This window comes from Halichoeres trimaculatus, unplaced genomic scaffold, assembly GCF_033239565.1.
Source record: "Halichoeres trimaculatus isolate MK-OKI-2021-1 unplaced genomic scaffold, fHalTri1.1 fHalTri1_scaffold_14, whole genome shotgun sequence".
In the NCBI taxonomy this organism is placed as follows: Eukaryota; Metazoa; Chordata; class Actinopteri; order Labriformes; family Labridae; genus Halichoeres; species Halichoeres trimaculatus.
Genome location: NW_027437192.1, coordinates 9409109 through 9423311, shown reverse-complemented (window position 1 = coordinate 9423311; position 14203 = coordinate 9409109). Strand labels below are relative to the sequence as shown.

At 36.6% G+C, this 14203-nt stretch overlaps 1 protein-coding gene and 1 long non-coding RNA gene across 2 annotated transcripts in view; one reads left to right on the top strand and one right to left on the bottom strand.

Annotated features, from left to right (window-relative positions):
- The window catches only part of crybg2 (crystallin beta-gamma domain containing 2), a 54824-nt gene extending 45814 nt beyond the window's left edge, over positions 1 to 9010 (bottom strand). The window contains exon 1 of the mRNA XM_074686735.1: positions 8549 to 9010. Coding sequence (XP_074542836.1) covers positions 8549 to 8748 — 200 coding nt within the window. The 5' untranslated portion in view covers positions 8749 to 9010. The remainder of the gene's footprint in view (positions 1 to 8548) is intronic.
- An 806-nt stretch (positions 9011 to 9816) lies between these two features.
- Positions 9817 to 14203, top strand: part of LOC141803522 (uncharacterized) — a 29565-nt gene continuing 25178 nt past the window's right edge. Inside the window, exon 1 of the long non-coding RNA XR_012599571.1 lies at positions 9817 to 10122. This is a non-coding gene — a long non-coding RNA (uncharacterized LOC141803522). The remainder of the gene's footprint in view (positions 10123 to 14203) is intronic.

Here is a 14203-nt window from a genome sequence, read left to right as displayed (position 1 = left end):
CATCCAAGCGGTCTCATCTCTCAGCTTTTTCAGTCTCTATGCTATTACCTTAAATATCCTTGGCATTCATCTGTCGCTAACTCTTCTAACTCTGTCCACAGGGGGCGCCAAAATCAACAAAAACTGAATGCTTTCGATGTCACAAGCTGTCTCTTAATGTCCTAGGTCTTGAAAACTGCTTAACCCCCACTTGAAACTAAACCACGTTTACGCAGTGGAAACTGGTTGGTAGCTTGCTAAGTAACTAACTTGCTAACTTGACTGCCAAGTTAATGATTATACTAGAGGCATAAACTTCACGCTGTTTGCAACTGCTCACTTCTTTCCAGTGTGAACTCCTCTTCCAAACAGTCATTTTTTTGGCTCCAAACATAAGGCCTCACTTTTTACTAGAATTCCAAAACCAGTGGGTTAAGTTAAGGTAGCTGTAATGGGCATTTGTATACAGCCAGAAGTAACAGACATTAGCAAACATGTATATAAGATTTGAACTTCATGTTCTGTCATTTTTTATGACCCAACATGCTTTTGTTTTCTCTTTTGGCTACCAGAACTCTCTGACTCTTGTCCTTTGACAGTGGCATGGATGTGAGGATGCAGGGCCTTAAAAGTCAACAAACATGCATTATAAATAATGATGAGGTGTCACTAGGTTAAACAAAGCCCACAAAAGGATGAATCACACACAAAAGCCGATTTCCTCTGTGCAATTGGATGATACAGGAAGCTAAATGACAGGCAAACATCTGCAGCGGTGTCATAAATTATACTGTATCTTTAAAACCATGCAAGTTTTCCTTTCTGAGTCGCAGTAAATGACATTCTTATAGGTAGGCTCACACAAGAACATACGCACATAAATTTGGGATGTAACAATAAACCTATCTCTATTATGAAATGATTGTTTTCTCAAAACTTGCCTCATTCTGTATATTTTTAAATTATCTAACTTTTCCTTTTTTTTCCTTTCATACAGCTTGCATACTTAAAATTATTTTATTTTGAAAGATACAAAGTTATTTTTTTTTTCCACTTATGTATTCAGAGTGAGGTGTAAAAGAAAACAGCTTAACGCACAATCTACAGAAAAATGCTCAAAACCTTCAGAGAATAAAAGACTGTTCATTGGTTTAGGAAAAGAAGAAATCATCCCCAGTCATGAGAAAATGTATTGAGATTCCTTATTCATCTCCAACATTTGAATAGTCGTTTACGTACTTATTTTGAGCTATCTCACGAGGTATTGTTCTATGCCCTAGCAGAAAGACAAACAGAAAATCACACTTGCATATGTACAACTTTGTAAATAAACAGCTTTAAATTGTCTGAACATTTTTTTTTTTGATGCAAAACAGCAGCCCTTCTAGCAGTTAAGGAATGAACTTCTACAGTGTAGGAAAATAAGCTGTTTTGCCCTCATCCAGAGATAAAAGGATGAATCATATCTTTGTCTCAGATGTGTTTACACATCAACACCCAGGACACTGAAGAATACACAATACCTTTTACTTTCTGATCTTGCAACACCTGATATACTGTCAAAAAGAATCTTGTGAAATGAGATCTTGATTTGGGAGTAGTTCAACAGGATGTAACTGAGAGATACAAGTGCCTTTGGTTTCTTTGGCTGTGCAGTAAAATATGAGAATGATTGTTTGCATAAGAACAGGAATGAACCAGAGATTAAAATAGGAAGGGAGGGAGCTGAAGTTAGGCATGCTGTAGTGAAGCTCAAACATTTGCATCTGCACTTTAACACTTAACTTCACTAGCTCGATACAGCTAGATCACATGATATCTGTATGCACACGAGTTCCAATAGGGACTTGATATCAGTGAGGAAGCAGGAAAAGTTTGCAATCATGTGATTATTTTCATGTTCACTCTCGAACATAAAGTAATGTTGATAGTCAGCTATTGGTTAGGAAAGCACAATGACAAGAAACATCGGAGAACTGTTTCAAAAGTAACAACATTCATCTCAGATCCACATCTAAAGCAGCTTCACTTTGAGTTAATTGGACTGCTAGCTCTGGTTGTAGATCAACTCGAGGCTATAATTTCTGATTTACCTCCTCAAAGTGCGAGTTAGCTGTTGGTAATGCGGAACATGTATGAAAACTGTTGAAAATTGATTAAATTTATCGACAAAAGGGGCCTTTAGTTCTAACACATCAGAAAAAGAAACATTCTATGTTGGACAACCGTTTTTATTTATATAATGCTATATGGTTATCATTGTTTCTTGTATCAACATGTGTTTTCAAAACAATGGTAATCATATAGACCACATGATATAAATAAAAACAGTTTTTCAACATAAAATGTTTATTTTTCTTACGTATGTAAACTTATTGCTCACCCTGTACAACTCATGTTTTAAGTTCACTTAGAAAAATAGAGTAAATTTATGTTGGTAAGTTAGCAGAGGAACTTTGAGGCTAATCTTTCTCATCTTTGTGCTAGTAAAGCTAACCTCTTATTGCATCTACTGTAGCTAAGCACAAAAACAGGAAATGTAAAAAAAAAAAAACTTCAGAAGTTAAAAAATGTTTTTCATGCCATGTCTCAAGCTCACTTTTAAAAACACATGACTTTATTTATGTTTTTGAGTGAGCTATAAAAGAGCTGTAAGGCTAGTTGGTTCCCTTTGATTTAGCTAGCCATTTCCCCATGTCTAGTTCTTATGCTAGCTAAGCTAACCTGACAGCTAGCTCTGTTTGCTGATCTACTGTGTGCCTTCAGGGTAGTTTAAGTAGTCAATTGCTATATATTTCTAAATTAATGAATCATTATTTCCTCCTAAACTGCACTGTCTTACTGAAATTTCTAGTTGAAACAGAGAAAAAGACAAAAAAGTCAAAGCTGGGTGCATTTTAAAGCTGCTATCTGTGTCCAGGAGCAAAAACTGTTTTTCTCCCCTGCTGTTTGACTAGACATGTTGATTTAAACAAGTGTGTGTCATGCGTAGCCAGAACTCAAGGAAGATGACAGACAACTATGTAGGTCATTTTACTTTTGTTTTTATAGTTGCTGTTTGTTTGGTAAAGTATGTCATGACTACAGAGATATTTTTATTAGACTTTACATGCAACTTGATTTTGTTGTTGTTCAAGTAAAGCTTTACTGGTGTATTCTCATAGGTATCCCTATCATCACATATGCACTTTTAGAAATAAAGTGATGTTAGGAATCATTACCTCAGTAAAGACATACACAACAAAAGGCACACTGCAGCCTTCACCAACATTGTCTGCAGTGAATCATGCCTGGTAGCCATGTCACTCTAGCAAACATGAAAACACAACCTTGTGGAAACAGATATTTGCTGATTGCTCCTTACCTACACATTGAAACAGATAAAGCCTGCAAAACTACTGCATTTAAATGTTTTGTCAATAACTTACTGTTTGCAGACACACTGTACAAACTCTGTTACTACCACAGACTGACATGGACTTCATAGCCTCTATGATGTCACCCATTGGTTTCTGAAGGGGCCTTTTAAAGTCCAAAAGTGCCGGTCATTACATTGGAAATTCTGACTCAACATAACTTCCAGTCAACCTGAACACAAGTAAAGAGGTTGAACAAACCCTCGACCAAGCCGCAACCTCAAGTGTTTCCAAGTTGAATGTTAACAGCTTGGTTCAAAATATCATTGATATGTAGCTCATTTCTTAATCTGCATACAATGTAAAGGGGTGGAACTTTTAAAACACATCAGTTAAGTTAGATGATAAAGGTTACGATATATAATCCAAGGACCACACCCATCATGTCCGTGGGTGTGTTTTTAAGTCGGAAAGTTCGGTGGAGTCAACATTTCCTACATCCTCTGGTACTTTTGGGCTTCGAAACCTTGATGCAGAAAAAAATGGGTCTTGTAGCAGTGACTATGTCTGTTGTTTTATTTTTAAACATGTTTATTTCTACTGTAATGTTAAAAAATATATATACAGAACCTAATGCAACTTCCTGGGCTTTTGCAGCCAACCCCCAGGGGAGACTCGAGGAGCTGCAGTTGTTGTGCTGTTGTACATTTCACAAGGTTTAACAGAGGCTTTCTGTACTGTCTTGAGCAGACAATGCCACAGGGACATATGTTTGTGTCCCTGTTTGTTGTAAAACTTATGAACAGTGACAAGAATGTTCATTACTCAGTTAATATGTTTTTACTGAGTTTCAGAGTATCCAGTGTTGTCTTCCTCTGATAAAATAAACTAAGCTGTTCATTAAATTTGATTTAAAAATAATAATAAGGAAAGGGAAGGAAAGGAAAGAAAACTGAACAAAGCAATTATAAATTAAAAGTATTTCTCTGCATCAGTAAGGTCTTGTACCTCCAGCAGTTTGAATTCCTTCAATGTACGTCACCATAGAAAATTTTACCTGAAACCAAATTATCCTCAAACCTCTTATTCTTTTTAATAGAATTGGCCACAGTAATTAAAAGCAGTAAAACTGCAAAAAATAACAATAAAAAATGACATTCTGCCCACCCTTCTCACTGGGTTTAGATGCTGAAAGGCTAGCTTTTGCTAGCTAGAAGCTTAAACTCTGAACTGTTGGATAAATCTTCATTTTACTCACAAAACCTGAATCTCATGTATGATGCTATGGGAGTTTCAACAAGTACTAAACAAAGAAAACAAAAGTAGTTGAAGCTTTAAATTGAAAGGGATAATTCCATTTGGTTCAATTAACTCTCCAACAGATTACAGAGGACTACCAAACTCACCTCTTTCTTCCTTACCTTCACAGTTATTGATATTTTTCACCTCTGTCATACACTTTGGTTATGTTTACTGAAGTGGCATCCTTTGAGGGAGTTCCAGCATTATGGCCCTTGACATGCTAATAAAGTTACACAAATATAGAGGGTATATGTTACTTTTAGGTTTGTATCTTAAGTAACACAGACTGACAATAACTAATGGGTCACAAAAAGAGTTTATCAAAGAAGTTTTTTCTGCTGTAAGCCTTTAACAAACTCACTTTATGTAACAACAGTTTTAACTTACTTGCACTTCGAGTGACTCATGCCAATTGTTCTAAATAATTCCAGCTATTTAAACCCGGTTGAGTTGTGACATCCAAACTTCAGCTGTGGCTGGAGGTTGTTGCCAACCTGTATCTCTTTGCACAATGATGGTATGTGTGTGCATTTGTGTCACTGATTAGTAGCTTCATGAAAATGCAGCAAGCATGTGGAGCGGCAGGTTTCTCTACAGTACCTCCATTAATCCACAAGTCAGCTCCGGAGCTCACAGACCTCAATAGATACTCAGAGTGAGGGTGTGTTTGACTTGTTTGAAAAGTGAACTTGGCTTTTCATCTGTAATTTCATACAGCAGATATAAAGTTCCAGATATGTCCAATTTGACTTTGACACTCAGTTGAACTGTGTGAAATACGCTAAAGTCAAAACAAACAATTCAACTCTGAGACGTGATTCTCAGACTCTGTAATCCTCAAGACAAAACCTTGGACATGGATTAAAAGTTAATCCTTTGCTAACAACAAAAGCAGATTTGGTCTATGTCTGGAGTGAATTGTAATCAAGGACAATTATCAACACAGTCAACAGTTACAGAATGCATTCACAGAATGGAATCCACGCTAATAGAGAAGCTAGTATAGAGCTAATTAACCTTGTCAAGAGATGTACTGACTGTAATTAACAGTGAGTGGACGAGAGGCCAATGGCATATTGTTCCTTTTATTCTTTTATTTGTCACACAATTATCACAATCATAAGCCTTAACTATCTATTTTTCTAACTGAAAGTTTTGTTCACTCTGGTAAACTCTACCTCTGTGTGCGGCTCTTGTTTGCCCAGGCGGTACTTGCCTTGTCAACCTATCATTTATTTTGTTTTTACCTGTGCAAACACAGGGTGTCATTCAGTCTGGCTGAGTGAACATGATTATATTGCCCAATCATCCAACAGGTGAACTTGCCACTTCACCTGTGGGTTTATCTACTTTGCTTATGCATTGTGTGAAGTTGAAAAAGAGTGGAATGTCTTCACCACTCTGTAAGCATATCAGGCAAATGCCGTAAAGTGAAAAGTGTTTCTAAAGAGGGCTTTAAGGTGCATTATTTTGCATATTTTAAACACTATAAAGTCCAATATTTTATTAACCTCAAAACTACCTTACAAAAAATCTCAAGTTTCAACTAGAAACACTGAGTCACCACCTCTTCGACCTCCATACTTTTACATTCTATTTACATTTTATGATAATATGTAAAATTTGTAAAATTTGTAAAATTAGCATGCTAGCTAAATTCACTTTTTATGAACCACTGTATGTCAATACTCTGGTAGCATTTATTAAATATTATAATACCCACCATGCAAACTACGTTGGTAAGCTAGCTTATGAGATTACATTTTTCATTTCTTTTATTTTTTATCATAGACAAACAAATGACATATTTGTTAGTGTAGTCAGTGGAAAAAAAGGTTTTCGTTGTTGTTGAGCACAAAATATTTTTCATCCAACCAAAGGGAAGAGCAAGAGAACAATCTAGAATCTGACAGCTAAACACTGCCAAAATCCATTTCTACACACTATATCTTTAAGCTATCCTTGTTTTTCTTTAGTAGTTATTCTTGATTTATTTTATATGTCATATGTACATTTTGTTTGGATAAATTTTGCTATTTAAAAGCTAGCTTGTAGTGTTAGCATGCTGCTTCAGCATAAACTAATAGCAAGATAAAACAACAGTGTTTCATAGTGTTGTGGATTTATTGATAATTGTATGTACATTTTTTTTAGCTAAAGTTAAAAAAGAAAACAAGCTTGTAGTGTTAGCATGCTAGCCTGTAGTGTGGGCTTACAGGAAGAAAACTCAATGGCTTTTGGGTAGTTGAGGCACTCTGGGTGAAATTTTGACTTGCTTGAGTAAGTTGTATTTGGGCTGTGCCTACATTCTGAAGACCAAGGATTTGCATACTTTCAGTTCCACTGAAATAGAGCAAAAAGTGGGAAACTCTATGCTTCTTTGAGCTATGTGCCATAGTTATAGAAATGTGTCATATCAAACTGCTTTCCACAATCTAGGTATTTTTTTATTGTTTTTTTTTTGTACTTTGTATGTTATCATCTTCATAGTTCAATGGAAACTTAACTCAACTTGCAATATGCTGCTAGTCTGGCTATGTCCAATTGTGCAACATGCGGTGGGAAAATACTTTGGAAATAGCTTTGCCCAAAACTGGTCAACAATGGAGGTTTTGAAACAGATGCCCAAGAACTCACTGAACACTTTCAAAATGTCTTTCTGGACGTCACCTTTTCAACACCAAAACATTCATCTCAGTGTATCCACAGGTAGTGCCATTGATGAAGTAGAGCACCACAAACAGGCCGTCAATCACCGCTTTGGAGTCCTACCTTTGTTTGACTGTCTGACCCACCTGTTTACCAACATTGGCCAATCACTACTATGTGTTGTTAGAAACTCAGACACAGGCGTCCATATTCTAGGATCATAAAAACTTGAATAAAGAGGTATTGTTTATGAGCCTCCATGTCACAGTTCAGCAGATGGTGTTCTTGGCTCTGCTCTGAGTTCTGACTTTATTGCCCAATGATCCTAAGCATGTCACAATGGCTATCAGTGGTGGAAGATTGGCTGGGACCCCGGTTTTGTTGCACATTTTAATTGTACATAACTGTTGAAATACTCTGTGCAATGCAGCATAATTCCCCGATGATCAGTAACTCATTTAAATTTAGTTTAGTTTGAAAGAAATAGAAGCTAAGAAGCAAATACTTTTTAGAAACGACTGATAGATTTAATAGATATTTAATCATGCCCCTGAAGTGGAATATGACTTCAGTACATGGGATTTCTTATGTATAACAAGAAAACTATAAGCTGCACACTGAGCATTTCACTACACCTCATATGGATGCTAAAAGCTTTCAGAGAACTTACGGATCTTTAATTTCATGTCTTTTTATCTCAACAAAAAAATTTTAAAAAAAACAAAACAAAACATAAGGGAAGATTTCGTGTGTTTTTCAACAACTCTGTCTAGACAATAATGTCTTTTGGAAAATCACAATGAAGTTAATCATCCTCAAAGTTATGCTAATGCTTAGGAAATTGATTTGGCGTGGTTTTTAGCCGTACCCTTTTCAGCTATCATTATCCTAATTAAACACTTACTGCAGGCTATGTTTAAGCACTTAAAACTGCAGTCTTCAGCATGATTAGATCTGGTTGGAATGAGAATAATGTGTCATTTAACTAGCTCAATTGATAAAGTATCATTCTTAAAGTCGACGTAAGGCAACCAACTCAAGGGGCATTATTTGAGACAAAGAGATAAAGAACAAAGGACAATTAGTTCTTTAATTTGAAGCAGCTGTAAGCTCTTCACACTGATTGAACCTAAGGCATCTGCAGCCTAATAGCTCGAAAACGTCAGGGGCTTCTTTATGTTCCTGCTTCTTCATGAGAAGCCATATGACACATGCACAGGCATGAACACAAGCTGAATATTCTCGACTGTCTGCAAACATACCTGAGGAACACCTGCTGGCTCTCATTAGCCGGCTTCTCCAAGGCTGAGCCACTGTTCGACTTTCTTCTGAACCTGAAGAACCTAAACCTTCTCTTCTCCCCTTCGTTCTTGTCTACATCCTTCTCTGTCGTGTCGCGCAGATTAGCCTCGCTTCTGGAGAACAAGTTTTTCAGCGACCTTCTGGATGGACTCTTCGCCATCTCTGCTGCAGCAAGGAGATCCTCGGCGAGGGCAGAGGAGGACTTGCCCGGAGTCTCTAAACGACTTTACTTTTCCGCTCGTTAAAGGCTAATGAAAAGGAGTCGAGTGAAACGGCACGACGAAGGATGGCACTTGTTGACAGATGACAGCTGCTCCCGTCCTGCTGCTTCATATTCTGTGCAGCACGCAGGGCTCAGGTGTGGCGACACGCCCCTTCAGAGCAACACCCAGAATCCACACAACTTCACAATGTCACTGCAGAGCTTGACCCACAAACATCTAATGCAAAATATTAACTCTAGTTTATTTTTTCTTCGTGAATGTCAAAATGCGGCATGAACAGCTTCCAAATTATTTTGGAATTTAGTAAAGACTGATAAAAGTGTCTTTCCGTTTTAACTGGGCCAAATATGGAGTCTCCACATGGGTAGTTGTCTAACAAAACAATGTACAATTACAATAGGCTGTTAAAATATATTTGGACCTCTAAAAAAAAATTCAAGTTATAATAGACAAATTTAGATCTACAAAAAATATTCTTCTGATACCATTTTCACTTCAACTTTGGTCCAGCTAAAAAAAATCGTTCAAAAAAATAAGCCAATAAACAATGATTGAAATTTTCAACAACACCGTCTATTCTAAAAACTGGGTTGGTTAAATGTCCTACAACTGTCTTTTTGTAACGCTGAAGTTTGTCTTTTGGTGAACCAACAGTGACATCTAGTGGTTTCTTTGCAATTCGCAACCCAATCACTAGACAGCTGTCAGAAGCAAACTCATCAAATAGGCTGTTTTGCCATAGGCCACAAGTGGGGCAATTATGAGGGGTCTCTCTCATTAAGGGGCCTTGTAAAATTGAGTTCCTTCTACTTGTTATGTTTAATGTACAAGACGTTTCACTTTTTAGTCAGGCTAAATGGTTAGTACTAATCAGGGAAATTCCTTCTCTGCAAAATTAGGGGGAGTTTTATTCCTTTTATCATCATGACCTCCCCTACGTTAATTTAATGGACTATTCGAACCATAGACAAATGATTCTGCCTTGTTAATCGTTTTGGCGCCATTTCAGTTAGGTACTGATGACGTGTTCGTTTGTTTAATTGGGCGATAGGAAGAAGAAGAAGGAGAGGTAAACTGTCACTAAATTAAAAAGCATCTCTAACACAGAAAATTAACTCGTCCGCTTGACAAATTTAGACGTTGAACAAGTCAAACTAGCTAACACGAGGCCAAACATTTTGTGGTCACCCATTAATTCGGCGCAACCACCGACCTCCAGAGACAACTTAGCTTTCCTGTAGCCCAACACCCAGCAGCAGTGACACCCAGGGCATCCTCCAGCCATGGTGATCTCCCGACCCCTTTCTCAGGTACTGTCGAAAAGCTACAGAGGACAGCAACAGAGCTTTCAGCCCCAACTGCACAGTTTAACATGCTAATTAGCTAGGTCCATTTTGAAGATATAAGAGTTAACCTCGCTGATAGCAAAATAGCTTATCTTAACATTATGTGTTGATTTATTAGATACTATTCAACTCGATAACCCTGAAGAGATGTAATTAAGTGATATGCTTTTCAATATAGACTTATACAACTACAGTTAAGTGGAATTGACTTGTTTTTATTTGTGAGCTCTATGTTTGGGCACTTGTAGTCCTTTTTGCATCACAGCCAAAAAATGTTGGAATATAGGTGAAATGCACAAGTTGGTTTATTGCCAGATTTGATATTCTGTATTTAGTTTTAAAAAGACCACAGCAATAAGCTATTCAGATTGAAGTTTTTTGTACAAAGGTTTACATGTTTTTATTTTCTCTGTAAAAATAGGCAGTTTGGGGAATTGGTATGAATGTGGTTTTTGGCACTTTTGGAGCACCTCTAATCAGAAACTTGACAAATCACAGTTTTTAGCACTTCCACATCAGTTTTATTTTCAGCAACCGGACTTAGCCACTTCAGATATCGACATTTCCACCAGACCAAAACAACTGTACATCATATTAGACTATGCAGGTACGCAGCTGTTACACTTAACATTCTTTAAATATAAGTTCTTGTTAGTTAAAAATTGTATCATTTGTGTATAAAAAAAATTTAATGGAACTAACCTTCCCCTTTCTTTGTGTTTCAGAGATCCTTGTCAAACTTCTCTCTCCTGCATCAAGACAGCCTCATATTTGTAAACCCAAGGGTTGTAAGCTTCCCACCCATCCTCACATTTAGAGTTTTCTATCTCCAAATTTAAAGCCACACGAATAGTAGAATTTAAGCTGCTATTAAGAGCTGGTAGAAATAAAATTGATTTTAAATGTGTAAACATGTTTATTTTTTCACATATGGTCATCATTAAAGCCTGTGGGAAAAAAAACTCAAAACAAAACTGGAAAGAGCCTCAGTCAGAAGGTAACAAATGCACATGCATGCTTGATACATTTTGTTTAATGATTTGTAAAAACAGTAAAAAGAAATAAATAGAAGGGTAAAAAGAAGGTTTTTGTGTTGGATCTCATTGAAAAAAGGCACTGTAAAATTATGTGCATGTACATTACTCTGCCTCATGGGGGCGCTACCAGACTGCTTAGTTTAACCAAAGATAGCAGGTTACTGTAAAAATGTTGGTCAGTTCATATGTGAGCTCCTACACGGTGATGAGAAAATGAAAATGTAGCCTATTTTTTTTCCCTTTTTCAGGGAATTGCAGAAATAATATGTGCTTTAACTCAAATGTGAAAAATAAAATCTTCAACTGAGTTCAAGCTGTTTAGGTGAAATTCAGAAGTTTCTGAAAAACACATGAAAGAAGAACTTATAATATTACTGAATTGATAACTAAGACTTGAGTACCTTTGTATTCCTTAACTGTAGCAGAAGCCACCTACATTGGTTTCACTGAAAACAACAAGGAGATAATGGAGAGATAAGAAAATGAAAACACACGAGGTAAATGATCTCACTTTTACAGCTCAGGTGATAAAGTGAAATCATTGGATTCCTTTCTCTACTGGAATTACCCCTACACCTTTTGATAAATTCAAGTTTTTATGTGTTTTACCAAAATATTTGAAATAAATGTAATACAGGAACTGTTTTATCAAATTAATTTCAAACACAACACTCTCAAATAGTCAAAGTAAAGGAAGCTGATCCGTATTACTTGAAAAGTCACTTACACAAGTGTTCTGTCAATATGGTGATTGAAACCAGATTTCTTTTATCTTTATAAGTCAAACCTTTAAACCCTTTTACTTGATTGTCACAGTGTCACCATCTCATCTCATGGTATTACTCAGTGCTCCACACCCAGGTATATGGCCTATAATGCTGACCACAAAAGTGACTGAGACTGAAAGTCAAACACTGACATCAGATTCGAGGAATTGCTTGAGTTGAAAACATGACGTGAAGGACTCATTATCTGCGCTTCTAAAAAAAAGATTAAAAGTGCAAAAAATTGTTTTTTTTTTTTAATTATTATTTTTATTTATTTATTTTACTTTTTGATTATTGTACGACTGAGATTGACATTGGCATTAGAACAAAGTCTATTTTGTTTTCCTCTTTGGCTCTGTCATTACACCCTCACCCCATAGTACACAGGCACAATCACTCACACATACCCCTGCCTTTTCACATTAACATGACAGGAATCTTTCTGTTGAAGTCAAACTGAAAGTCACGTGAAACTTTATAGTTATAGCACGTACTCCCCAGATAAGCATGGTCATATTTTTTGGTGATTAAATATCGCAAGTAAGAAAGACAAGACACCAACTTATATGGGTCTGTCTTTCAGGATGGCAAAACAACATTTGAACCAATATTTGGGATGGATAGGAAGTGTGTGTGAATTTGAACTTTTACATGTACCATGTGTGAGCACTCCTTACTCTGAATGTATAAGACAGTGATTGATGCAGTCAAAGGTTACATCGATCTGATTTATGCCCAAAAAAGGTGTGGCATACTGCATTCTGCATGATGCAATTCCTGATTTTTGTTGCATTTTATTGAGAGTAGGACTGTGGATTTAAAAGGAATATTGCTCTAAAAACATTTCCTCTTTATTAGACTCAGGAGATCAGTAGGTCTTTGTTGTAACAATGCTTCTTGTTAATAAATCTTACACTATTACAAAGCTTGTTAATTTTACTTTTGAACTGTGTCACATTTATGAGAAACATGCATTTGTGGGACGAGCAACAGAGCTAAAGATGTGGATTATGCTCATAAAAGATTTGCCAGATGTTCTGTGCCAGTGCCAAACAGCTTGGAACTCAGATCAGGTGAAAACAGCCTTTAAATTAAATAAGTTTATTTTTCAGGACCTAAAAAAAATTCATGCTCTTTTCTCTTCTCAGCTGAACAATCAGGCTTGTCCTTTGCCAAAACCCAGCAGCCAGACTCCTGACTAGTTCCAGGAAGAGGGATCACGTCAGTCTCGTCTTGGCTTCCCTCCACTGGTTTCCAGCCCCTTTTGTTGACTTTTTAAATGTTTGCCTCAAAACTTACATTGCGCTTGACTCATCTGTCCTATCTTATCTGTCATAATTATTTTTTAATTTTTTTTATTTGCTGTTTTTTAAGGATACTGTCACAGTTGTGTGTTTAATGCATTTTTAGGCACATGGGTCAGCCTGTGCCGTTTTTAAATGTGCTTTACAAATAAATTTGACTTGACTGTTAATGGACTGACTCTGTGACCACACAGGGTAATTTTGCTTCTCTTTAATACACACAGGGCTTTCAATGAAAGATTGCGTATATGTACTACAGTAAAAGATGAATATATGCCAGTTACGTCAGTGAGGGCTCAACAAGGTCAAATCTGGCATTAAAAATTAGCTAATTTCCGTGAACAACCTGAGTAAACATGACTGTACCCAACTTTTCTTCTTCTTTACCGACTTCTCACTCCTCCCCATATCTTTGTCTAGAACATAATGAATCATTGTGGTATCATTATTTCTAAGAAAGGGAGTAAGTTATGGTACCCTAAAAAAGTTTATGTTTTAGGCAGTGCTTGTAAATTGTCTATTATATTTCAACAGCAAAACACAGGCATCCAGGTCCAGGCTTCAATGTGCACAATGTTCCCATGTGAAGTTGACTTTTGATGATAGCACATGTTGTGTTAAGCTAGAGAAGATAAGTCTTCCCTTTTACTTTATTCTATGGGGACAGACATAGTGAGGAAGAAATAATTTGTATTCCTTATAACTTTTTGAAACGTATTTTAATTGAGCAGCAATTTCTGGTGAACCCCCACGCCCAGCCACCACCTTTTCAAACCTGTGATGTCACATTGATGTCAGATTGGTATTTCAAGCAAAGAAACATTGTTAAAAGCATGATGTAGTCAGAAACCAGATAATTACTACCCTGGAAATTTACACTTGTACCCTGTATCATGTGCCAAAATAAACTTCCTGGAGTAGAATAGACCAGTTTGGC